This window comes from Naegleria lovaniensis (genome assembly GCF_003324165.1).
Source record: "Naegleria lovaniensis strain ATCC 30569 chromosome Unknown tig038, whole genome shotgun sequence".
NCBI classification, from domain to species: Eukaryota; Heterolobosea; class Eutetramitea; order Acrasida; family Naegleriidae; genus Naegleria; species Naegleria lovaniensis.
In genome coordinates, this window is record NW_025407860.1 from 112,213 (window position 1) to 137,555 (window position 25,343).

At 37.9% G+C, this 25,343-nt stretch overlaps 16 protein-coding genes across 16 annotated transcripts; 8 read left to right on the forward strand and 8 right to left on the reverse strand.

Moving 5' to 3' along the window:
• Nucleotides 1-731: 731 nt before the first annotated feature.
• C9374_009278 (uncharacterized protein) lies at nucleotides 732-2,045 on the forward strand (the record flags this gene model as incomplete). Its single annotated transcript, XM_044699447.1, has 1 exon — nucleotides 732-2,045. One exon carries the CDS (start codon nucleotides 732-734, stop codon nucleotides 2,043-2,045), a length of 1,314 nt encoding a protein of 437 aa, XP_044544629.1.
• Nucleotides 2,046-2,099: 54 nt separating this feature from the next.
• Nucleotides 2,100-4,088, forward strand: C9374_009279 (uncharacterized protein; the record flags this gene model as incomplete). The annotated part of the gene is made up of 1 exon (XM_044699448.1): nucleotides 2,100-4,088. The coding sequence occupies one exon, from the start codon at nucleotides 2,100-2,102 to the stop codon at nucleotides 4,086-4,088; it is 1,989 nt and encodes a 662-aa protein (XP_044544630.1).
• Nucleotides 4,089-4,343: 255 nt separating this feature from the next.
• Nucleotides 4,344-5,132, forward strand: C9374_009280 (uncharacterized protein; the record flags this gene model as incomplete). Its single annotated transcript, XM_044699450.1, has 1 exon — nucleotides 4,344-5,132. The coding sequence occupies one exon, from the start codon at nucleotides 4,344-4,346 to the stop codon at nucleotides 5,130-5,132; it is 789 nt and encodes a 262-aa protein (XP_044544631.1).
• Nucleotides 5,133-5,387: 255 nt separating this feature from the next.
• Nucleotides 5,388-6,260, reverse strand: C9374_009281 (uncharacterized protein; the record flags this gene model as incomplete). The annotated part of the gene is made up of 1 exon (XM_044699451.1): nucleotides 5,388-6,260. The coding sequence occupies one exon, from the start codon at nucleotides 6,258-6,260 to the stop codon at nucleotides 5,388-5,390; it is 873 nt and encodes a 290-aa protein (XP_044544632.1).
• Nucleotides 6,261-6,313: 53 nt separating this feature from the next.
• Nucleotides 6,314-7,084, forward strand: C9374_009282 (uncharacterized protein; the record flags this gene model as incomplete). The annotated part of the gene is made up of 1 exon (XM_044699452.1): nucleotides 6,314-7,084. The coding sequence occupies one exon, from the start codon at nucleotides 6,314-6,316 to the stop codon at nucleotides 7,082-7,084; it is 771 nt and encodes a 256-aa protein (XP_044544633.1).
• A 94-nt stretch (nucleotides 7,085-7,178) lies between these two features.
• On the reverse strand, nucleotides 7,179-7,496 carry C9374_009283 (uncharacterized protein; the record flags this gene model as incomplete). The annotated part of the gene is made up of 1 exon (XM_044699453.1): nucleotides 7,179-7,496. The coding sequence occupies one exon, from the start codon at nucleotides 7,494-7,496 to the stop codon at nucleotides 7,179-7,181; it is 318 nt and encodes a 105-aa protein (XP_044544634.1).
• Nucleotides 7,497-7,844: 348 nt separating this feature from the next.
• C9374_009284 (uncharacterized protein) lies at nucleotides 7,845-9,116 on the forward strand (the record flags this gene model as incomplete). The annotated part of the gene is made up of 1 exon (XM_044699454.1): nucleotides 7,845-9,116. The coding sequence occupies one exon, from the start codon at nucleotides 7,845-7,847 to the stop codon at nucleotides 9,114-9,116; it is 1,272 nt and encodes a 423-aa protein (XP_044544635.1).
• A 121-nt stretch (nucleotides 9,117-9,237) lies between these two features.
• C9374_009285 (uncharacterized protein) lies at nucleotides 9,238-11,426 on the reverse strand (the record flags this gene model as incomplete). Its single annotated transcript, XM_044699455.1, has 4 exons — nucleotides 9,238-9,623; nucleotides 9,986-10,850; nucleotides 11,008-11,037; nucleotides 11,172-11,426. The coding sequence occupies 4 exons, from the start codon at nucleotides 11,424-11,426 to the stop codon at nucleotides 9,238-9,240; spliced, it is 1,536 nt and encodes a 511-aa protein (XP_044544636.1).
• A 260-nt stretch (nucleotides 11,427-11,686) lies between these two features.
• C9374_009286 (uncharacterized protein) lies at nucleotides 11,687-12,190 on the reverse strand (the record flags this gene model as incomplete). The annotated part of the gene is made up of 1 exon (XM_044699456.1): nucleotides 11,687-12,190. One exon carries the CDS (start codon nucleotides 12,188-12,190, stop codon nucleotides 11,687-11,689), a length of 504 nt encoding a protein of 167 aa, XP_044544637.1.
• A 321-nt stretch (nucleotides 12,191-12,511) lies between these two features.
• C9374_009287 (uncharacterized protein) lies at nucleotides 12,512-15,193 on the forward strand (the record flags this gene model as incomplete). The annotated part of the gene is made up of 1 exon (XM_044699457.1): nucleotides 12,512-15,193. The coding sequence occupies one exon, from the start codon at nucleotides 12,512-12,514 to the stop codon at nucleotides 15,191-15,193; it is 2,682 nt and encodes an 893-aa protein (XP_044544638.1).
• Nucleotides 15,194-15,295: 102 nt separating this feature from the next.
• C9374_009288 (uncharacterized protein) lies at nucleotides 15,296-16,207 on the forward strand (the record flags this gene model as incomplete). Its single annotated transcript, XM_044699458.1, has 1 exon — nucleotides 15,296-16,207. One exon carries the CDS (start codon nucleotides 15,296-15,298, stop codon nucleotides 16,205-16,207), a length of 912 nt encoding a protein of 303 aa, XP_044544639.1.
• A 126-nt stretch (nucleotides 16,208-16,333) lies between these two features.
• C9374_009289 (uncharacterized protein) lies at nucleotides 16,334-17,821 on the reverse strand (the record flags this gene model as incomplete). Its single annotated transcript, XM_044699459.1, has 2 exons — nucleotides 16,334-17,419; nucleotides 17,657-17,821. 2 exons carry the CDS (start codon nucleotides 17,819-17,821, stop codon nucleotides 16,334-16,336), a joined length of 1,251 nt encoding a protein of 416 aa, XP_044544640.1.
• Nucleotides 17,822-18,001: 180 nt separating this feature from the next.
• C9374_009290 (uncharacterized protein) lies at nucleotides 18,002-18,886 on the reverse strand (the record flags this gene model as incomplete). Its single annotated transcript, XM_044699461.1, has 2 exons — nucleotides 18,002-18,325; nucleotides 18,515-18,886. 2 exons carry the CDS (start codon nucleotides 18,884-18,886, stop codon nucleotides 18,002-18,004), a joined length of 696 nt encoding a protein of 231 aa, XP_044544641.1.
• A 155-nt stretch (nucleotides 18,887-19,041) lies between these two features.
• On the reverse strand, nucleotides 19,042-20,967 carry C9374_009291 (uncharacterized protein; the record flags this gene model as incomplete). Its single annotated transcript, XM_044699462.1, has 1 exon — nucleotides 19,042-20,967. One exon carries the CDS (start codon nucleotides 20,965-20,967, stop codon nucleotides 19,042-19,044), a length of 1,926 nt encoding a protein of 641 aa, XP_044544642.1.
• Nucleotides 20,968-21,187: 220 nt separating this feature from the next.
• Nucleotides 21,188-22,270, reverse strand: C9374_009292 (uncharacterized protein; the record flags this gene model as incomplete). The annotated part of the gene is made up of 1 exon (XM_044699463.1): nucleotides 21,188-22,270. The coding sequence occupies one exon, from the start codon at nucleotides 22,268-22,270 to the stop codon at nucleotides 21,188-21,190; it is 1,083 nt and encodes a 360-aa protein (XP_044544643.1).
• A 1,641-nt stretch (nucleotides 22,271-23,911) lies between these two features.
• C9374_009293 (uncharacterized protein) lies at nucleotides 23,912-25,306 on the forward strand (the record flags this gene model as incomplete). Its single annotated transcript, XM_044699464.1, has 1 exon — nucleotides 23,912-25,306. One exon carries the CDS (start codon nucleotides 23,912-23,914, stop codon nucleotides 25,304-25,306), a length of 1,395 nt encoding a protein of 464 aa, XP_044544644.1.
• Between the last annotated feature and the right edge of the window lie 37 nt (nucleotides 25,307-25,343).

Here is a 25,343-nt window from a genome sequence, read left to right on the forward strand (position 1 = left end):
ATAGCTTCTGTAGCAGAGGCACTTTGGATCAACTTTGCGAGCTCTGAGTGTATGTTTAAACTTTGTTGTGCTCTTTTTAGCTCTTCGGTGTGATCATGAATATGAACCCCTGTTGAATATAATAGAAAAAATGTAAGAAATGTACTGAAAAGTCCCTGTATCACAAATAATGTAAATATTATATTTGAAGTCGTGTTTGTGCATGTTAGCCAACACGAAATCAACGACGCTGATTGCAAAATCTGTTTGTTATTATTATATTTCGCAAAGTGGCACATTGTACGTCATCAGCTTGGTAGTGCTTCTCCAGCCGATCACTATTGTCGCCTCCTCTATTGATTGAACTATTAATAGTTAATATCAAACGATTTCGTACTGTCGTTATTTTGATGCTCTTTTTTTCCACTTCAAGTGCGTTTGTGTTGATTTTCTTCGTTGCTCTATTTGTAGAAATTTAGAGATGGTGATTCTACGAAGAAGCTGACTCATTATTTGCGTAAATAAAACATAATTAACAGTTGGACATTGTCCTCCTCCGAAAATGTAATTTTGATACATTTAGATAATACCAAGACTGCGTTCGTGTTGAACAAAAAAACAATGTCGAATGGGCTAGGTCGAATTATCTACTCTCACGGAACAAGCAACTGCGATTTCCAAAATTTACATGCTAATTTTAACGCTCGTACTCATTTTTTTTACAAAACTATGAACGAAGGAAAGATAATCGAATGACATCACAATTTCCAAGTTCAAATTTAAAAAAAATACAAGCATTCATGTGCATTGTGTCCATTTCAACTTGTGCTGAGTCGAGCAATTCCGTAGAGGGAGAGACATCAACCAATACAAGATACCCTTTCATTTTAATTTCGAACCGAGATGAAGAATACGATCGGCCTACCCACAGCGATTTTCAACTAGTTGCTGGTTCTATATTATGTGTCACAGATTTGGTGTATCACAATACGTGGCTTGGGGTGAATATCCATAATGGTAGCATGGCCATTGTAACAAATGTAGATGACGATTATGCAGAACAAATTCCAACATTGGAGCTTTATAAGAAGAAAGAACCGAGTTCCTCAAAGCTGCCTCTCAACCATTCTCACGATCAAGCTTATTGTCATGCAAAGGAAAGCCAATCTAAAACAACAAAAGTCATACGAAGCCGTCTTTTGCTTGATTTATTATTGGAGAAACAAGACATGAAAAGCCACAATGATTACATTGAACTTGTGAAAAAACATGAACATGAATGGCTTCAAACGAAAGGATGTATTGTACTTTGTGGAAATTTATTTTCCTACTTGGACAGTAGTACTCCTTCAGATTTGGTCTATTTCACCAACAGAGAGTTCATAAGAGATGAGCATGGAAAGCCACTCTCTCAATGGCCTGTAAAATTGACCAAACATTTACATATTGAACGACTTACCAATGGTGAGACATACTGTGCTTCCAATTCGTTTCTCAATGACCATTTGTGGCAAAAAGTGAAAGTATTACGAGAAAGAATGCATGAATGTTTTAGGGAAGTGAACAATGACCAAAGCCCTCAAGATCTCGTTTCGAAGTTTAGTAAGCTGTTAAATATCAGGAATATTAATGAATACCAAGACAACTCCATATCTATTAATGATATCGACAAGTTCAGTGACGAATTCATGAAGGAACATCAATTTGAGGTTGAGCCTATTGCGCTCATTAAGGAATACAAGCAAAAATTTCAGAATACTTCACCCAATTCCAATTCTCATACCACCACTAACTCACAAGCTAACTTGAAAAATCCACAATTTCTAGCAGAAAGACGGATAGACATTCACCTCTATGACCGAAGCACCATCAATGACATTTTTGTGCACTATCAAAGCAAGTTCACCAATTGGAAAACAAAATCTCAATCCATTATCATTGTTGACAGATTTGAGAAAAAGATTCACTTCTTCTTCAGGGATGTTAATGAGTACAGCTTGATCAACGATGAGCTAAATTCAACTCTGCCATGGAATTCAAAAGAAATTGTCTTGAGTTCCTTTTAACCGCGCTTTCTTAACGTCCGTTTTGCTCAACTACTGATTTTCTTTAAAAATAAAATGACCTCACTTCCCATCAACGAACAACAACCCTCAGAGGAGTCATCATCAGCAACCGAAACCAGCATGAAAGATCAGCAACAAGACCAAGCTCTATCAAATAACAAACAACTCTCGATAGATCTCTCAGCGTCTTTGCAAGAAACATCTACGCCTCAAATCCTTCCTGAACCCTCAAAGTCTCCAAAAATATTTCCGATACATAAATCAATGGACGAGCCGATTGTACAAACTGACGAGTTTTCAAACAAATTCGAACAACATGAGCAAACCATCAAGGTTGAGAGCGAAAGACATGGAGAGATTACGCAAATTTCAAGGAAGGACCCCGAGTTATCTCTTCCAGAGGTTAATACGCAACAAGCATATCTCGAGGAACATGAAGCTTTGAAGCAAGAAGCTGCATCAAGCACCTTATCGCAGAAAATACACTCTGAAGAGTTTGTATCCGTTGAACAGCCTTGTCCAAATGGCATGAGTGATAACGTTGCTTCGAATATTGTTGAGGTTCCTGTTTCCTCAGAAAATGCAGAACCTCCTCAATCAATACTGGAAGAAAGTGTCACAGAATCAACAGCAACCCCAATAGAGAAGGATATAGAGGGTACACCCTCCGAGCAAGAGCACGACGCTGAAGTAATTTCCACAATTCCGAAGCGAAGTAGTGAAACATCTGACGGCATACAAGAAGAAAATCCAGTTCCAGAAAATGTTCAAGAAGAGATTCCACAGTCAGCACTTAAGGTGGAAAGAGAAGAACAGAAAGTGCAAGAAGAAGACAGTGTAAAATTGTCAATGGACCAGCAAGTGCACACCACAGAACAGCCAGTGGTAGCAGAGAATGTAACCTCACCAACAAAACACGAAAAGAAAAAGAAAGACCTAGAGAATCCATCGCCTAAGATGACAGAAGCAGACGCTGTTGTTCGCGACCCTCAGCGCCCTACGGTAGAAAAAACGAAAAAGAAGAAGAAGAAACCCTCAGAAAGAAAAAACGAAGAAAGCAAGCCCGTTCCTAATGGTCCAACTGAGCCATTACGAGATTTCTTGCAAGAAAAACTAGAAGAACAACGACGATTACGACAATCCAAGGAAGCACTTCAGCGAAAATTGACCTTCGTAGGAGAAAAACCTTTGTATCTGAAAAAGGAGGAAGAGTTTCAAGAGAAAATGGAGCAAGAAAAGAAAAAAGAGAAGGAACTATTGAAAGAACTGAAAAAGTTCTATCTACCGAATCAAGAAACCCATAAGGAAATCAAGCAATTCGCTCATAATTATGTTGAAAAGCTTCAAATGCTAACCAAGGAAAAGGAGCGTGAAAGACAGAGAGACCTTGAAGAGAGAAACGGAAAACATCAGTCATTTGCGTACAACAAACTTTATTTTACAGCTTTGGAGGAAGAAAAGGAGAGGAAGATTCAAGAAGAGCGTGAGAGAGAAAGAAAGAAACAACTCATTGAACAACAACGAGATTACGCAGAAAAGCTTAGAAAGGTCAAAATCAAAATTGATGAGAAAAAGCGAAATGAAATTGAGCAGCGAATTCTGTTAAGCAAGAAAAAAGTGCCAAATAATGTAGTCGCCAGCCCAACCAAAGTGCCTTCAAAGGAAGATCCAAGCAATGAGGTAGACAAAGGTCGAGACTCCCCTCATACAGTTCCAAAAAAGAAGAAACGATCAAAACTTCCATCCATTGAGAAAAAGAATACTAAAGCTTCTTCGAGCGAGAATCTACACCGAGATCCCAAAAACCTAGGAAATGAATACCTTAGAGAATGTAAAAAGAAAGCGAAAAAGAACGGAAAGAAGGCAAACGACAGAAAAAAGGAAGAAGAAATAGAGGAATTAAAACGAAAAATTGAAAAGATGGAGAGGAAAGCTGAACAAGTACTGTACAAGGACTCGATTGACGATGATGAATCAGGAGCTATCACAGACGCGTTGCGATCCAAACTCGAATTGTATCAAAAATTTGTAAATCAGAATTAAATAGGTGTTGTCCACAACATCATTCCACTTTATCTGAAATTGCTCGAAAATCCATGAAGATTCACGCACCTTACCTCCACTTTTCCTTTAAGCCGTTACGATCGTTATGAAAGATTTTAAAAACGGGTTGTTTGATAGAGTTTCGTTTTTCAACCTATCAATTTGGAACTCTGTAGATTGTGGTTGTGATTTCATTCACAAAAAAAAACGTTAAAAATTTATTTCCAAATCAATTCCTAAAAAATATTCATCATCATGTTGTCAAGACGTCTCTTGTTTTCTGTTGTGTGCAAGCCACAACAATTCTCTCTCTTTGCTTCGCAAGCTGCTTCCTATCATACCATCAGATCATTGAATGCTGCTGATCAAGCCTCAGCTGCACCAAAATTCAATGTTGAAATGTTATTAAAGGAACAAAAAGAAAAGCAACGTTTGAAGGAGTTGGAAAAGAAGCTTCAACGGGAGCAAGCAGCAAAATTGAAGGCCCAAAGACAAAAGTCAAAGGAGAGACTTGCTTTGGCTGCTCAAAAGCAAGCTGAAAAGCAAAAGCAAGCCAATATGAGAAAGAAGGATCCAAACGCTCCAAAGAGAGCCTTGACTCCATTGTTGTGGTACACTACTCGCAACTTTGTTGCTGTTCAAAACGAATTGACTCAAAATGGAACCATCACAACTGAGACTCAATCGAAATTTACTGTGGTTCAACGTGAATTGAAGAAGAGATGGGATGCTTTGGGTGAGGAAGAAAAGTCTGCCTATGTCGATTTGGCTGCTCAAGACAAGGCCCGTTATCACAGAGAGATGGGTGCTTACAAAAGAAGAAAGCAAGCAAATAGAAGACCAATCTCCTCTTATTTACGTTTCTACAATGATGTCAGAGAAACATTGAAGAAGGAATTCCCTGATGCTAAGGTTACTGAATTGAGCAAGGTTGCTGGTCAAAGATGGAGAGAATTGGATGCCAAGTCCAAGCAAAAGTATGTTGATGAATATCAAGAAGAAATGGAAAGATGGGAAGAGGAACATGGAGAAAAAATGTATTAAATTTGTAAGGTTATCGAAATTGTGAATGATTCAGTATCGCGATTTTGGTCACTTTCACAAATTGCCAATCTCTCTGGCAGCATTTTTCTAACAATTTGTACGCCTTCGCCATCAATATAAAACCTTGGAAATTCCACTTCCAAATTGAATTGGCGTTTTTAGGAACTAAATTGTTGTTGCAGTTGACTCCAATAATTTATTATTACTACTTTAGAGAAACTAGAAGAAGGAACGACCATACTTGATTTGTTGTTGTTACAAACTCTTGAACTTGTATCGGTGCTCACTCAAATCAATAATTTCAATAAAATTCTGATTTAACAAGTAGTGTCCATACTCTGAGGCAACCAACATCAAAGGCAACACAAATGGAAATATTAAAATTGCTAACTTGAAGCTGTGGAAGCCATCGCCTCTAACATCCACTCCAGAATAGAGTGATGTGAATTGTTCTTGAAGATGAGGAGCCCACAACAAAAGCTCAATAGCAGCAAATAATACAGCAACAAATAAGCAAATAAACAATATTCGTTGTTTGAAGGCAATAAACTCATGAGCTTGAAGAAGAGTCCACGATTCCGAAGGAGCAACAATATTCAATGATGAAGAAATTTCGTCATCCTCATTGCTGTATGAAACGTCAAGTAAAATTGATTCTTCCCTCTTTCTTCTTAGATTTGAATTGTTATTATCGCTGCTCAAATTCTTTGATCTCTTCCAAAGAGTATATCTATAAAAACATCTCACACTCAAGCATAACAATCCAACACTACATAATGTATGAATGAGCCTCACACGTTGCATTCCGATTGATTCACCGAAATCTTCGGCAACATACGCAAAATAGAGAAATAAAACACAAAATATGGCACATGCTGTTCCAATTGTATACGAATACAATTTGTATTGAGTACAAGCTTGAGAATGAAATTTTGAAATTAATTCTTCTTGCTCTTTCTCATCCAACAGAGCTTGAAGGGGTACTCCTGATGATCCCGATGAAAATGGAGATGCTGAATATCTATTTGATGAAGAATGAGCTTGATAAATAGTGGATGGAGTGTTTGTAAAGGTCATGGATTCATTTTGAGCAGAAGGAACTGCACCCGATTCAAGCAAAGGCATCATTTTTTTTTCAAAAAATCAAAAAAAAATTCTGTGGTGGGTACTATCGTCCTCTCATGAGCGAACAACACGACGTGGAAACACAACAACAAGAATCATCGTCCAACCATCAACACGTGGCGGTTGTGGAATCATCTTCTGAACAACCTCTACAAAGTGTTCAAGAAAATTCAGCTCCATCATCAACTGCATCCGTTCCGATGCTCCATCAAGCCTCAACCATTTCTAATCCAATTCATTATACGACGGATCTTTTAGTTCAACAATATTCTCATCTGTTATTAAATTCTATTCATGAGGGAGATCAATCACAAATTATAAAACAAATTGATACTATTATTGAAGCTCTATTAAAGAGATGTGATGAATTGGGAGAACAATTAGATTTTATTCATTCAACCTATTATTCAATGATTCAACAACAAGAGCCATCTTTAGAAACAGCAGCAACAACAATGGAATCCAATTCTAATGAAACACAAAAGATTGATGCTGTTTCTGGCACAACCACAACGACACTACATCATTTATTAAGCATGATGATACACGTGAAAGAAATGTACCAAAGAATTGATAATTTATTACAATATGTGACACATGTGAAAGAGAAGGTAAATTCCCTTGACACAAAATTAAATGAGTTTGAAAAGCATAAAAATTCAGTCAGTGGCAGTACTGCAAAAGTGTCCAGAGTAGTGAGCAGCTTATTTGGTGGAATATTTTCAAAGGGAGGTAGCAGTGCTCGAGATCACGAATCGAGCAGCCATGAATCTCACCAGCAAACACCTCCAATATCTTTCAATAAGGAGGACTATTTATTGTTGTGATTGGCACATTCAATAATAATCCATTTTTACTTGACCAATGTGTCACATTCAACTCGAAAGATTTACAGAATTACAAGAGATCCACATCTCCATGTTAGCGCTTTTTCAGAATATGAGCATTGTTCAATAATTCTAATTGATATTGTTGTTTTTCAATATTGTACAATTCCACCAACTTGAGTCGTCTTTGATCCACATGTTGGTTGTATTCCTCCCTCTTTGTTACCACAGGATATCGTTTCATTTGTAGTCTCGTCAATGAATATTGAGGAGGATTCCGATCCCAGAAATCCACTCTCTTTGTAGTAATTTGCTTATCCCGGACATAATTTTCAAAATATGCCAATCGCTTTTCCTCCTTAATTCTCGCTTGTAAATTGGCTGGATTGTTCGGATGCTTGTCGTACAGCATGATGATGATCCAAGAGTAAAGGTTTAACAATTGCAATATTTTTCTTCTTTCAAGAATTACAATAGTAATTCAAACAACTAGTAAAGGCGCGAATGGCTACGTCTCTATTTTTTATTGAGGATTCAAATTTTACAACTTTTCAAGGTTGTTTTGACGAGGCATCGTTGAAAGCTCTCACAGAAGTGTGATTTACTTACAATTTCAAAGTGTTTTGTCTCATACTCATCTCCAAGAAAATCCAAATAAGGCGCTTTTTGATTCACTAACATTGCATCTACAACCGTTGAAATGGCCGTTACTGCTCAGAATCCAAAATTTACTGAAAATGCTTCATTAAAGAAAAAAAAAATGTTCCCTCATATTTATCATGGCTACATTCCCAACGCTCAAAAACCAATTATTAAGGCCAAAATAGATCACTATGGCTATTGTCGAGAGATGAATATAAATACAGCTTCATGCTCCGATGGAGTTTTGGGTGAAACAAGACGGTCGGGCTTGAAATCATTTGATCCACGGAATAACACAGCGAATATGACTTTAACAATGGATCACGTTCGGAACAGAACCCACAAATCTCGAGTAGAGAATTTAATGCAAAATTTCGATTCGGTGGCAATAGCTACTTCACGTTCCATTGAAACGAAACAACAATCGATCATGCCCAACTCGAACATGTTTATTCGAAAGAATTTATCAGATACTACTAGTGGAGACTTTAAAAAACATCAAACAAGTGACTTTCCAAGTCATGTCACAGCGCAACAAGTGGAATACAGAAAGGGGCCTGAACAAGCTCACCAACCCTTTACACGAAGAGAACAACGGTCGCATTCCAGTCATGCAAATGTTAAAAAACCATGCGATTACACGACCAAGCATCACTTGGTCAAGTCCATTGTGAGCGAGGATTTCAAAGTGTCAACCATTATAAAATGTCCAAAAGGAAAGATGGAGCATGCATCTTCTGTAACAACGTATCCAGTGCCAGAAGGCTCTTCTCAAGTGATTCCGTCTTCGTATTCCATTGATTACAATTCCAATGGAAAGGAATTAATAAGCAGCACCATAGACATTGAGGGTATTCATAAGGACAACAAGAAATTCAGAACTCAAGGCTATTCAGGACATGTTCCTGACGAAAATAATCACACATTATATGGAAGACCATACACGACCCCGTCTGTTGTCACAAATAAGGACCATGCAAAGCAATCTCTCTACCTTAATAACGACAGTACACGACCAATGAAAGGGCAAACATTTCTTTCCACGAACTATGGCTCTGATCACATTCCAGGTTATATGGGTTATGTTGAACGAACTGTTTATGACCCGTCCAAGGTCGAAAAATCCTGTCGGCAAGATCACAATCTAGTGAAAACTATCTTAACAACCTCAGAGGTTGCACACCCCAACATAACCAAAGCAACCTTTATGAAAAATTGGCAATCTGATTCTCAGTTGCAGCATCTCTACGGACAGCTCAAAGACAAGTCGAATTTTAGACAAAACGCCATGGTCAATGAATTCTTTTCTCATCAATGTGGTGAGTTTATGCCAAGCAGCGACGGCAAGACAAATGCTGAAATGTTCTATTCGAGCAATAAACGATTTTGATGCAAAGTTCTTTGTAGATCAAGTACATGTAACTGGCAATTAATTAGTAAACTCGCCTTGTAGCCAACAAACAAAACAACATCTTGTTTGAATTTTGAAATTTTATATTATGATGGAAAGTTTATTGTTTTTCTTTCTTGGATTCCTTCTTGGATGGCTTGGTTTCTTCCTTTGGTGCTTCAGCAGTCTCTTCCTTCTTGACGACATAAACCATCATGTTAGAATGCTTGACCACAGGCTTGATCAAATCCTTTTCTTCCAAGTATCTCAAACCCTTCTTAGCAACACTACCAGTGACACCGAGAGCTTCTGACACTCTGGCAATGGTGATGAGCTTCATCTTTGGCACTTCCTTGACCAATTGATTGAAGGATTTGGTGTCGAAGAGAACCTTGTTGTTCAATTTCTCCTTGACTCTTGATTTAGACCATTTCTTCTTCTTTCCCTTGGAGCCGCTTTCTCTGGCTGCGGCCTTTTGGGCTTGAATTTCCTTGGACTTTCCAGCCACTAACAGACGGCAACCGATGTTTTCAGTCAAAAACAAAAAATTGACGAAGACTTACTATTGTTATATTTTTTTTGCAACAAAATTTCAAAAAACCAACGAGAATTAGTCAACCAAAATTTTGTTTTTTACAATGAAACTTGTTGAGAGCGATGCTGCTGCCAGTCCACGCACAAAAGAATGTATTTGAAAAATTCAGTTCAAAGTAAGTGTATTGGTGAAAAACTACGGTTGTGCTACAAAAAAACATGATATTCATACGAAATGCAAGCCACAACTCTTCAAAAATTCTTCAAAGCATAAAGGTAGTCATGTTCGATCGTGCCTTATGAGCTTTGCTCGTTGGTTCCACTTGGGGTTGTACTCTGTCCAGAAGCTGGTGTTGTGGTTCCTACAGTGGTATTACCAGTGTTGGGAGGAGCGCTTTTTGGCTTAGCTAAATACCCTCTTTCAATCAGGTTGCGAAATACTTTAGATCTCACCTTTTCAATATCATGTTCAATGGCAGTCACGTCAACAACTTCAAATTCATTGTCGATCAATAATTCTAAAGTGGGTAATGTTTGAGACTTGTATGTTTCCATACGATTTGCAATAGCTTCATCATTCAAATCATCATCTCTCTTTGAAAGAGGTTCTCCTGTTACATCATCCTGTGAGTCTACTTTTGGTTTTCTGAATTCAACATGATAGGTACGTCCACTTTTATCATGAATAAGTCTTCCTTTCAATCTTTCCTTAATACATTCCTTATCTACAAGTAAATGAAGAATTATTGTGTGATGTTTAGAAAAGTGAATGTCTCCTCCTGTGAACCAGGTTAAAAATTGTTTGGTTTGAATGAGATTGCGAGGATAACCTTCAAGAATGAAATTAGGAGAGGGAACGGTCTGTTGTTGCTCAACACTTGTTGAAATCAAATCTGCTGGTCCATCCTTGGTTGGCTGATTTTGTTGATCTACTTCTTGAGCTGGAGTTGTTCCCGTAGTTGCTGCTTCCTTATCAACTGAACTGGATGGTGTTGTCACTGATGTTACATATTGTTCATAATATTCCTTGTAAATGCTATTCATTTTCTTCAAAAGATATTTAGCTGTTTCTTCCTCAGGAGCCAATTTTCCGCTTGCTAGTAATTCTTTGAGTTGAGGATTAGTCTGGCTCTCCTCTCTGAGAGTATCACCTGCAGAGATGATGTGATAAGAAGGACACTCAGCAGTAATGAGGCGAGACTGTTCGAGAAATCGTATTGTCAACATGTCCATTGTAAAATTTAATCATAAGTTCATGTTCACAAATTGTCATGGAATTAATCGAAGAAATGAAACAATAACAAGTCAGTAACGTATTATAGATGTTTAAGAAAAGATAGTCACTTGGATACTTTACCTGTGTTCCTTTGCCAGCTCCAGGTGGACCCTATGAATGAAAAATTTATAGAAGATTGGATGTGTGTTAGTTGCATTAAAATTAAATTTGTAATAGTTTTCAGAAGAGTAATTCCAAATAAATTTTTGTTTTCACATTTTTCATAATGAAAATCTCACACATACCATCAAGATTATTAGTTTAGGAGAAGCCAATTTCAATCCTCTTTGCAAGAAACGGAAAGGATGAGCCGAAGATTGATCATCTTCAGAAGATGACGACGAACTAAAAACTACTCTTCCGTAGTGAAATTGCCTCGATTTATTGATAGAACATTGATTGAATAAAAGTAATGATGGTGTTGATGATAGTCTTGTTGTTGCTGAACAGCACAATAGGCTTGTGTGATGATGGCCTGAAAGCAGGAGCTTCTTCATCATATTTTTTTGTGGTTGTTGCGCAGAGTCTCTTATTGTCCATGAAGGCAGTACCCAACAACTGCTCTTCTTCTTGTATGATTCATCTCTAAACTTCACTTAGGTCCACATGAGCAACTAGCCTATGAAAAGGAGATTTGAAGAAGGTAGATGTTTTCCTCAAACAAACCGAAACAAGGACAGAAATTGCCCTAATATGGCAGCTTCAAAAAAAAGATTCACCTTAAAGCAAACAGTTCTGAATGAAATAATGATTTTATAATTTATTGGTCTGGAATCTTGTATTCAATGGTTCCATTGGTGATTTGTTCTTGAAGAGTCTTTGGATTCTCACCAGCAACAGTGCAACCAACAGAGTAGCATGTTCCCAAAATTTCCTTGACGCAACCAGCCAAATCCTTAGCATAAGACTTTGATTTCATGGTCCTGGCAATACCAATGACATCTTCCATAGACAAGTTACCGTTGTGTTTAATGTTCTTGACCTTCTTTCTGTCTCTTGGTGGTTCCTTCAAAGCCTTGATGACCAATGAGGAAGCAGATGGGACAATTTCAATTTCGGCATTTCTGTTTTGGATGGTCAATTTGACGGTGATCTTGAGACCCTTCCAGTCCTTGGAGAGCTTGGCGATATCGTCACCAATCTTCTTGGCAGAGAGACCCAAAGGACCGACCTTTGGAGCCAAGGTGGCGGTAGCACCGGCTTCACCTCCCAAACATCTCAAGTACAAGATTTTAACTTCTGATGGATCTGCTTTTGGTGGCATTCTGATGCGAAAATTTGTCGTCAAAGATAGATGAAGAAGGCGAGACTTACGTTATAGAGTTTTGGCGTTATTTTTTTTTCGAAAAAGACAAATTTTTTAGTCAACCTAATTTTGCGTTTTACAATGAAGCAACAGTCAGAGTTTGTTGTGGCAGAACCAAACCTTGGCCGAAACAAGTTGATCAATGATATCTGGATTGGTTTTGTGCACAATACTGCTGTTCCTAACTTTTTCAAATGCTTCTCTTTATAAACCTTCGTCCAATGGTTCACGAATTGATTGAACAACAGCAATAAGGAAGATGAAACCCAACTTCAAAAAATGAAAAGAATCCTTCTGCAGAAGCAACATGAACCCTTCTCCAAAGCCTCTTGTTCTTTCATTTCAAAATCATGTGTGCAGCGAACACATGCTCATTTAAAGACTAATCGCTTCTCCAATAACCATTCCTCTTCCGATTATTATTATTTGAATTTAAACCAATCCAAATGGGTTCGGAACTTTCACTCCTTTCTCTCATCAGCAGACCAACACCACTCACACTCCAATACAATCAACGTGGATTCCTACCACTCTGCCACACAACAACATGATCATGCTTCAACAATGTCAATCAATAACAATCATAGAGAGAATTTTTCCTCTCACTCTTCTTCCACTGTCCGTACACATCCAACATTTTTCGATACTATTGTTGTGGGTGGCGGCCATTCGGGATGTGAAGCTGCTCATGCTTCTCTCTTTCATAACGCAACCACTCTCATGGTGACACACAGTTCAGATACCATTGGAGTTCTTTCATGTAATCCATCTGTTGGTGGTGTTGGAAAAGGAATTTTAGTGAAGGAAGTAGATGCGTTGGGAGGTCTGATGGGTGTTGTGAGTGATTATGCAATGATTCATTACAATGTGTTAAATCAAAGTAAAGGACCTGCAGTGTATGGTCCACGAGGTCAAATGGATCGTCACTTGTACAGAACTAAAATGCAACAAATTTTAAACGAATATACTAAACGATATCCTGATAAATTTCAAATCATAAGTGGAAGTGTGGATCAATTATTGCATGAAAATGGAGAAATTCGTGGAGTAGTTCTTAAAGATGGTACAAAAATTCGTGCCAAATCTGTAGTTATTACAACAGGAACTTTTTTGAGAGGAGAAATTCATATTGGAAATACTGTTCGGTTTGCAGGAGGTAGAATTAGTGAGATTGGAACAGAACGCACTTGTGGAAGTTTGAGTGATTGTTTTTACAAGGAATTTCAATTTGAAATGGGAAGAATGAAAACAGGAACACCTCCTCGCCTTCATCGAGAATCCATCGATTGGTCCAAACTCACAGAACAACCCTCAGCCAAATATATTGAACCTTTTTCCTACATGCATGACGAGAATACATTTTATGGAACTCGAGTGCCGCTTGATCAACCTCACATGATGTGTTACGAAACTGAAACAAATGAACGTACACATGAAATTATTCGTAACAATTGTAGTGCATTGGCAGACGAGGTTCGATTTGGAAACGGACCTCGTTATTGCCCTTCCATTGAAATTAAGGTCACCCGATTCCCTCAGAGAACTTCACATCGTATTTGGTTGGAACCTGAAGGTATTCCTCCCAAATGCTCCATCGATGGAAAAGTGCCCTATGATCACTACTCGAATGTGATCTATCCCAATGGAATTTCATCAAGTTTACCTCCAGAGAAACAGCTTGAATTTTTACGTACCATGAAAGGACTCGAGAATGTACACATGTTACAACCTGGTTACGCCGTTGCTTATGATTTTGTTTCACCCAAAGTGGAATTAACTCACACTCTACAAACAAGAAAATGTAAGGGACTCTTTTTGGCAGGTCAAATCAATGGTACGACAGGATATGAAGAGGCTGCTGCTCAAGGAATTATTGCAGGTATTAATGCAGCCATATATGCTCGGCAGGATAATACTGAGTTTATTTTGGATCGATCTGAGGCATATATTGGAGTATTGATTGATGATTTAGTGACAAGAGGAGTGGATGAACCTTACAGAATATTCACATCACGATCTGAATATCGATTAATGTTGAGAGCAGACAATGCTGATTTGAGATTGACCGAGAAGAAATATTTACATGGATTGGAAAGTTTACCGATTGAAGGAAGGAAATTAAAGTCTTCAAGCAGAAACCGAATCACCAAAAAAGATGATGACATCTATCATGAGGAATACTATAATTCTCTCGATACTGGCTCGAGTGTATCTGAACAACGATATATGAAAACAATGCAACGAAAAGAGAGAATTACTCGTGCTCTCAACATGTGTCACTCGGTTCAATTCACTCCAAAAATGTGGAATTCCATTTTAAATTTAAAGGATTTTTCTGTTGGAACAGATATTGGAAGAAAGAAATCTATTGCTGATATCATAGCTCAACAACATGTCACAAGTTTACATGATGTTGATTTTAAATATTTAAGCGAGCAAGCTGAGTATCTGCCCACTATTTATGACTACACTGAAGGCAACACAAATGCTGAATGTGAGAACGAAGAGAGAATGATGATGGAATTCGCTCATGAGCAAGAAAATTATGAATTGCTCAATTCACAACAACCACCCTCTCTTGGAGATGCTCAGCAACAATATTTACTGGAATTGGAATTACAATCCATTCAAGAAGCCAAACAATCAAGAAGAGACGAACAAACCATCATTTCTGAATGTCGTTATTTCCAATATTACGATCAATACGAACACGATATTGAACAATTATCTAAAATGGAAAACTTGACATTGCCTTCAGAACTATACGATCAATTGGAAGAGAAGGGAATATTCCCACATATCACTACTGAAGAGCGAGTGAAATTAATGAGATACAAACCAAAAACATTGAGAGAAGCATCCATGATTTCTGGAATTCGACAAACTACTTTAATTTCAATCATGCAATCACTGACATCTAATAATACAAGAAAGAGAAGTGGAGTTTTACAAAAACAATAAAAAAACGTGACAAAAGCTTTACTGTTGAGAAAGTGCTCAGGTTTTGAAGTGAGCTCGAACTGGAAAGCTCCAGTTCCAACAAGAAAGATTAGCGTCAAAAAAATGCCAAAAGAGAAATCAAGCAAGAAAGTAACGACAGGAGGATCAGCATCCAAAGCATCAAAAACTGCATCATCAACAACAACCACGAGCGAATCATCCAAATCAAACAGCAAGCCAGCAGGAAAGATCAAAATGAAATTTCCATGCACTCATGCGTTTGAATGTACCTCGGGTGAAATATTATGGGGTCAAATTCAGTGTTTGATCAAAGGCAGTAAAACCAAAGCACATGATGGAGTGAATGGACCCATCAGCTCCGGATTTGGTGGTACCATTTTGCAAAGCGAATTCTGCTATCGTGCTGCAGCTCGCAAGGGTAAATGGGTTGTAGAGAGATTTGTCAATTCCGAGGATAAGTGGGTAGGAGGCTTTATTGTTCATCACGAAGACATTTCTGGCAAGGAATTGTTAGAAAGATGTTCTTCCATTGGTATTTCATTGGCACAGAGTCATGAGGACAAACAAATTGTCTATGTCAATCGATACGATTGGTCATGGCATTCTGGATCGAGCACTGAGGTCGGAAAAGAGCTCAAGTTGTACAAGTCACACAAGAAAAAGAAAAAAGACGATGACGAGGATTATCGTGGCAGTGATGAAGAGTCTGGCTCTGGATATGATAGTGAAGAGTGTGAGCGTTTGGGAGGTAATTTTCAAATGATTGATGCCAGTGAGTACGACTCGGTCATGAAATTGTTGAGCTCCAAGCATCCAGAAGAATGTATTCAGTATCGAGCCCCTTCTGGAACTCTGTGTGGAGTACATGTGTGCGGAGAAGATACTGAGTACGAGCTTGGCTGGCTAGTTTTCAGTGGTAAGAAGCATTCAGACTTTCCAGAAAGTGACGAGTTGATTGGAGTTGTGTATGATAGTAGCTATTGTGCGTTGGAAGGTGACTTTGAGGTCGAATAATTTATTAAGAGAGGAGATTAAGATTGTCTGAAATATGTTTCATTCCTAGCGTCGAATAAATAAATCTATCATGTCAAAAACATGGAAAATATCTTGGGGGTCAAAGAAACCAAGTCATGTTAAGGATTAGCAGGCAAATTCTTCAACAATGACTTCGGTGCTTCCATCTTGAATGTAAGCAATGTAATTCATAGAGGGATGTAATTGAATTTGTGTCACTTGGCTTACTTCTTTCTTTATGAGAGGAGTGCCATCAATCAAGTTAATCACATACAGCATGTAGCTTCGTTTTTCTTCATTTCTTGTGCAGCACGCCATGACTGGAGGTAAGAACACATGACTCGTTGAGTATGGTGATTTGCTTGCAGAAGTTGCAGTGTTAGGATTCGTACCAACTTGGGCTCTCACTGAAACACACACAACCAGTGAATTCATGTCTGAGAATGTATGTGCACATATTAATTCAGGAAATTCAAAAATTGACACTACTGAATCTTCAGATCCAACCACAAGATATTTCTCATCACTCGAAATATCCATACTTGTCAAAGCTCCCTTGCTCACTAAAAATTGAGATGCATCTGTCGTTAGGAAATTATTCAACGATGATGAGTCAATTTCATCTGAGGACGTGTCCATCATGTTTGAACTTTTTGCATCCAATGATGATTTCTGAGTCAACAACTGAGAAGGTTGTGTAGAAACTGAGGGTGAATTAATTTTCAAGGTCACAAATGCATTAATCTTTTCCTTTTCATCATTCACACAAAATATTTTTCCAATTCCTGTTGCAATATACAATGTATTTCCTTGCTTATCCCATTTAATATCTGTAATATCGCATGGAAATACTCCTCGATCTTTAATCACGAGACTAGAAGATGTGGTAATTTCTCCAATATTTGTAGCGTGAGTTTGTTTGATAGTATAAATATAAATTGAGTTCTTAATGTCAACCACAACCATTTTCAATCCATTACAACACCAATCCAAATGTTTTAAAGGAGTGTCACCGACCATGAGATGTACAATGGATTCACCTCCATTATAACTTGTAATTTTCGTGTCAAAAATTCGAATATAACCTTTTGAGGTGATACAAGCTAATTGATGACTACAACAAGGATTGAATTTGATTTTTGTAACATCACCTCGATTGGATCCTTTAATATCAATTTCTCGTGATGATGATGGTGTTGTTGTGGATGGTTGCTGCTATTTGGATATGAATTATTTTGGACATCAATTTTGACGATGATGTGAATGGAAATTGAATAAAAATCGGAAATATAGTAAATCATCATCATCATTTTCAATAAAGAAATTATATAATAATTTAACATTGTAATAACAAGGAAAAAATTAATATAAATTATGAATAAGTAATATCAAAGTAAAAAGACATTATTGAACAATGGTTCATCATCCATCGCACGCACATACACCTACTTTCGGATTATTAGAAGCCGATGATGGAACAGAACACTCCGGTTCATGAAAGTCATTAAATATTTTCAAATTTCCTTCCACCGTTCCACAAGCTAACTTTCCTTTCGGGTTGAACGCGAGAGCTTTCACAGGTTTACGTCCTTTTAGGATTTGGATTCCAGGCATTTTTTTGGATGAGATGATATCATTATTGATTGGTCATGAAATAATTTATTTGTAATCGTTCAACAAGGGGCGGACCTTAAATTGGTTGCTCTTGAATGGTTGTGTGAAAATTCAATGAATAATTCAAGTGAAAAATTATGATTCTTTTTGAAATCCATAGTGATGTGAGTGATGATGGATCTATTCATTGGATGGTGATGCAGGTAGATTGGTATCAGCTGGTTCTTGTGCTCCAGTGTGAGCGGATGAGGCGGCAGAAACATCGTCTTGCATGGCATTGTCAATATTCGTGGTCGTTGCTCCACCATTCAAATCCATGGTGTCTGCATGGCTTGTTTGTTTTCGTTTCTTTCTTGCAGCAATTCCTTCTTCAGTTGTGGGCGTTTTTGAAAATTGATAATTTCTGTTGGCGAGACATAAATGTTGAGGAGGTAATAATACACGTGGTTTCTTAGGGAGCAGAATTGGCTGAGAATTCTTTTGATTTGCAACTTCGAGAAGGAACTATTTGTATGTGAATAATAGCATTATAAATTGGATCATGAGTGAAAAATGAAATAATAATTATAATATTAATATCAAATAATAATAATAATAATTATTGATCAATTGGCCGTGTTCCGAAAGAACATGTTGTATCAACAACCAAATATGTATCCAATTTATCATTCATCCTCGTGATTAATAACTTACTTCAACTGGTGGTGGCTCTGTGTATGAATGATTTACTCTGGATTGAATGGACAATCGAACGTCCTCCAAATCAAGATCGCTTCTTCCAGCATGATCCATATACACAAAAGAATCCTCAATTACTTCATAAACGTATCTATATACCAATTCCAATAATTGTTCGGTAACTCTAGGTTCGAATTCTTTAATCCCCATACTTTGCAAAATCTTTTCAATGATGATGGCATCTTTTGGTACATTTTGAATATCTTTCTCGTTTACCATAGTTGATGAAAAGAATGTACCCGATGCTGATGATGATGGATTTGTGCTCGGAACTGATGATGAGCCTTGAACATTGGAGCCAACACCCGAAGATGGTGTGTTTTGCATTTTTTTCTTTTTTTTGAAGTCTCTCCAGGGGTGTTGGGTTGGATTTTGTTTAACATTCACATCATGATTAAAACAACAATTGTGTTCATGATTAATTGATATTCATTTTGGCATTACAAAATTAAAATACAGCATATGACAGTATGGTGTGGAATTTAAAGATCCATGTTTGGTTTTGGCTTGTCCTCATCGTCGTCATCTTTGGTCATGGATGCAGAAGCTCCAGCTGTCGAGGATGCACCTGCTGCCTTCTTCTTCTTTTGCTTTCTAGGTTCAATTTGAAGTGACAAGTTAAATAATTCGTCATCACTCAATTTAGTGATACCAAGTAATAATTCCTTCAATTCAGGATATTCTTCAAAGTTATATCTTGTGTTTTGATAAGTCTGAATATCACGAATCACCTTTGCAAATAATCGACATTTACCAAAATTGATCAATCCATTAATATATTTTGGAGCACCGTCTTCGATAAATGTCAAATCGGTCAAGAAGAGACCATTGAATGGAACGCAAGGAGGATTGACATTCTTGAGAACATTTCTCAAATTGGAAAAGTTGTTACCTTGACGTAAATATTCCAAATCTTCTCTAATCTTTTTAGATTCCTCACTGATGGCATCCCATACCTTACTGAGACGGTGAACAGCAGACGAGTTCAAACCGCTCATAATACTAAACACAGCATTGAAGTTGTTCAAATTCTTGCAGTGATTGGCCAATTCCAAGAATTTCTCAACGGTTTTCACACGCTTTTCAGGTTCGAGTTCTGGTCTCAATACTTCTGTTGCGACATAACCAGAAAGTAAGTTAAAGTATTGAATCATTTTAGAAATGTTAGGGGCTTTGGTGACTCGGTGTTCCTTGTTCCAAGCTTGATTCAAACATTCTTTAGGTTCAATGGTTTTGAACATGGCATAGTCAATGAGACAGATTTGACGAGCAATTTCAAGAATTGGATAATCGAGAATACCATATTCTTTCTTCTTGTTGAAAAGACCCTTTTTCAATTTGAGAATTTCTGGACCCTTGACTTGTGTAATGACCTTTCCTGTGTCGTTGTTTTTCACACGGTCCAATGCTTTTTCTAAGACTGAGGCCAATGCTGTTTGGTTGGATTTCTTAACCATTTCAATGAATCGATTCAAAATTTGCATCATTTCATTGTCAAAGTCGAAAACGAAAAAGTTCTCAATCCAATATTTGATACAATTGATAATTCTCAATCTAACCTTATCCAATACTTCACGTTTGAATGTGGCGAATTCTTCTGGAGGACAATTGGGTGGGTAGTTGAATCTCTCTTCTAGCTTTTTGAAAATTGTTTCCTTATCTGTAAAGTTTCTGAATGTTAACATGAACGTATGCAAAAAGTGAATGTCATAATTCACGTGAGAGGTCAATTCTTCGATAAGCTTATTCAATGATGCATGTTCAATTTGACCGTCAACAATGACAATGTTTTCAGGTGGATCTTCCTTATAGGTCAATTGTGAAAGTTCAACCGAGTAAAAATCTTGTGGATTGAAAGTTTCCATTGGCTTTGGCTTTCTAGCAGAGCCTTTCGAGATGGTGCCAGAACCAATGGTTGGTGTGGATGGATTACTCAGATTGTTTTGTTTACAATCTGTTGTGGATAACGTTGGAGTGGAAGTTGGAGTCGAGGACAAGGACGATTCGTCATTTCCATTTTTGGAATTGGAGTTTGAAATAGCCACATCAATATTGTTGTTATTAGTATTGGACAGATCATTGGAGACGGTAGAGGATTGCAACAATGAAAATGAATGATATGATGTGAGTGTTTTCGAATCCACATTTTTCACATCATCCATATCATCATTCAAAGAGAAAGGGACATTTGAAACAGATGATGACGTCGATGAAGGAATTACAAACGAGGAGGAAGAGGTATGTTTCACAGTACCACGTCGTCGTCCAATAGCAAGTGGTCGTTGAAGAATGGAGATGGGTGGAGGAGTCGTTGAAGTGGGAGAGCAAGTCGATGAAATGACGGATAGTTTGGAAGATTTCGTAGAAGTGGCATCAGTTGTTGTGGATGATGATTTGTGTTCATTCATTTTTCAAAGGGCAGAAAAGGTTCGAGTGTGTGGGTGGACACGCGATGGCATGTCAAATATCAGTAGGGCAAAGTAAAGCGAAATTTTGGCAAAAGTCGATCAAAAACAAGGTGGAAGGATCAAAAGATTTGAAATATTTTGATCATGTGGAAAGAGCATGTTGGATCAAATGAACATTGAATTTGCTTGTCAAATGCCAATCATTTGCACACACAAGTAACTACTTACACAATTGAATAAACTTCTTGCTGTTCGTGAGATCACTTGCAGCAGTATCTGTTTCAGAGTTGTTGTCAGATCCATTATTATTGTTCAATTCAACAATCAAGACATTCCACAATTGATTCACATTTTCACTTTGAGGAGACAAGTACAATTGATTCCATTTCTTATTCAACAAGGAAACAGTTCGAATATGAGAGAGTTCTGTCTTATTCGATACCGATTTAATCCAATCCTTGTGTGGAACCAAGAAGCTCACAATGAGTTCAATAACTTTTTCATTGTCGTTCAATGCAGATTTCACAATGGCACCCACTGAATTGGAATCTTGAGTTGGTTCCACTTGATTCTTTTTGAGAGATTGTCTATTATTGGTCGAAGTTGTAGCGGTCACAAGAGGAGAACTGCTTCGAGCATTCTCTGGAACAGGAGACACCGATGAATTTCTCTTGTCGGTTGATGTCTTATTCAATTCATTTCTCTTACCCATCAAGAGTGTTGGTGTAATAGTGAACTGTGAGGTTGGATTCTTATTCAAATCTCCAGTAGAATTGGATGCAGAATTCACACTTGGTGAAGAATTACCACTACTCACACTCGCACGAGGTGTTGAAGCGTTTGAATTCGAACCTCCATTGAGTGAATTTTTCAAACTATTTCTCGAGTTGGGTGTGGAAGGATTTGATAATTTGTTCAACAAACTACTACTATTCAATTGATACATTCTCTTGTTCAATTCAAACATGTTGAATGGTGTTTGAACGGTTCCATAACAGAGTTGTGTACTTTCTGGAAGTGATCCTTCTGACAAGTGGTTGAAAATTCCACCTGAGAAGGAATTTGAATGATTCAATGCATTGGAAGAGCCGGAGAAGGAACCATTGTTGTTGTTGTAGGTTGGTGAATTCGCAGTACTCGAACTCAAATCAGAGCTTGAATTGGAGGTTGAAACTGCTTGTGTACTGGTCGAGGTCGATGACTCTAGATGTTCTCCAGGTGGTAATGGACTGGTTGTGTTGGAGTCTCGACCTGACTTTTTATCATTATTCTTTTTAAAGAGAGAAGAAAGAGTGTTTTTCATGATGTTGTTGTTGTTGAATTTGGAATATCTTGAGCGGTGGTGATGTTTGTTGTTGTTGTTGTTGGTTGTTGTGAAGATGAGAGTTCACAAAAAAATTATTATTATTAATGATGATGATCGTTTCGTGTATAATAATAATAATGAAATGGTAAAGTGAACCACACGGATGATGAGATCAGTGACAAAAGTGATAAATGTCAATAAAACGTTGCACACTCAAAAGCGATAAAAGTTGACAATAATATAGATGGCGAGAACAAGGAATGTCTGATGATGTTGTTGTTATGGCGGCGGCGAGTTCAAAAGAGAGGAGGCTGTTAGTGTGTGTTGTGTGATGTTGTTGTTGTTTTCTGCGGGCTGACGGACACCACACACTCGAGTGATGTTGACGTTTTTTTAATGTGTGATTGTCACCGCTCAAGGGACGTGTTGCTGAAATATAACGAACACGGAAGATGGTTTTGGAAAAGCTTGGTCAAATGAGAGGTCGTTGGGCGGAAGTGGTGGTGAGCGAGTGCAGGTCTGTTTGTTGTGTGAAGGGGCTTTTGTTATTGATATGAGTGAGAGATCGTTTTTTGAATCAAATTAAGGATGTGTTTTGGTAGAGCTGTTTATCTCTTTGGATGTGTGTTTGTGAAAGTACTCACTGGGTTTTATTCATGGTGAGGGTAACATTGGAGTAGAAAGAATTAATATCGGCATATGATCTTGTTCGTGCTAAAGGAACGTTCCAAACATCAAGCCTTATCGTTAATGGCTATCACAAGAAGCGAATAATGGTAGGCCTTAAATGGTTTCTTAATTCGTCTATAAAAGCATACACCGTACGCTACTCAATTCTCACCCCACGGTTGTATAATTTTCACGAGTATTCAACTAGATCTGCAACACTTCGCTTTTTAACGAAATTGTCCTTAAAAGGTGAGCACACCTTTCCTCTTCAACCACTTTGCCATGACATCCTTTACCGATTGAAGCTCTTCATATTCCTTTCTTCAATCTGATTGATGAACGCATTATCCAACACCCAGCCAACGGCACTTTCTCTGATGCGTGGAGCAAACACGTAGAGTTTAATTGAATCAGTTGCAACCGAAGACGATGACGATGCAAAGCACAATCCTGGATTCCGATTGTATTTTGAAAATCAAAAAAAACAACGGAACTTTGAACCCACTCATTCAGTCCGCAGCATATTCGAGCTGAAAGAGACTTCAAACGACTCACAAGTCCTCGCTTAGACCTCAATCAATATTGATACGGTAATAGTATCACACGAACAATAACATCATCTCATAGACTCTATTTTAAGATTGGAAGCTTATTAGTAGTGCGCTTAATATCGCTCATATTCCGATCTGCCTTTCCTCATAATTCCTTTGATTCGTCATTGATTAATTTAAATTTCCTCTAACTTCATTCTAGGTTCCCTTGTAAATACTCATCTCGAGAACGTAACATCCCTTTGGGAATTTCCACTTTTGCAAAAATCAAACCCTCTTTTCAAGAAATCTTGCAAAGATTCGAACAACATCACTACTGCGCAGTGTTCACGAATACTTTCTTCAACCACGAGACCAATTTCAACCACATTACTCGAAATTCATTCACGCCAGTCATTAATTTCCAACTCAAAAAAAAATGAATTCTCAACTCGGCTCCACTTCCAACTCAAACCAGAATGCAATTGCAAAACCCATTGCCACGACAAACCATCCATCATCACAACATTTGCGTCAACAAGCATCTTCGTCGCCAATTTACAGCCCATCACAACAGCCACTGCATCATCATCACAATGAATATATGGGTCCATCAAAACCATCACTTCACTTTGTAGGTGGCTATCATCAACGATTTCCAGCTTACATGGATTGTAAGGAAGGATGGCGATTGAATGACCCAAAAACAAAACATCCACACTCGACTACTCACAACTGCAGTATCAAAGACCATATCATTATTCACGGAAATGACTTTGAGAGTTGCAAATGTTACATGAAACTTCGTGACAATGAAGAAGGAAAAACAGTATCAGAATCATTCTTCTCATACGATCATCACAACCACAGATATTTTGTCGAATTTCCAGTGGTTTCAAAGATTAACAACATGAAAGGAAATACAAGCAGTAGAGTGGTGTACATTGATATCTATGACTCGAAGAACAAATTGATCTGCGTCTCAGACGCTTTTTGGGTTCGATCAAGAAGTCGAAGTCAAATGATGCTCGATTTGGCAAAACGAAAACGTGAGCAAACAACTTCAAGCCCTCAACAACTGGCTGGTCCCACTTCACATAGAACATTCTCTACCACATCTACCACTTCGACGACACCATATACAATCAGCACTACGAGTCCAGGTTCTACTACCTCCACAACACTCGAAGAGGAAGATCGTGACTCAATGACTTCAGCAGAAAAACAGCAATTGGGATCAGCCATGATGATGGTTGACTTTTCGAATAGTGGTGGAGCAGCAGCAACCACGACATCAACCACACCAGCCTCGACACTGTATCCCATGGGCTCCACTCCTCTCCTTCATGGACAATCGACACCCATGATCAATGCTTCCTCATATCCTTTCGCACCAGGTACCAATTATCTGAGTTCTCCTTCCCCAAGCTCTTCACAAACAATAGATCCATTATCGTCATTGGCTACTGTTGCTACGAGCATGGCAGGAGCTGCACCCTTAACACCCTCATCCACTTCACACAAGCAAGTGCTACCAAGTATTGACGCTCTGACATTGGGATCTGACGATGATGGTGGTAGTAGCACTACAAACCCACTCGTTGAAGACCACTCATCTTCTGCCATTCAATTACCTCATATCGATTCTTTCATCAAAAAGAGAAAGTTTGAAGATAGATATCGATTGCAGGACATGTACAGTCAACTCGAAAGAAATAAGGAAGACATTTCGAGATTGAGCAGAATGCTTGAAGATCAAAACAAGGTCATTCAAGAATTGAGTATGAAAATTTCAAATATGGAGGCTCAAAGTAAAAAACCAAAATTTAATTAAACAATTTTTGAAATAATCATTTGATTTTTTTAGGTTT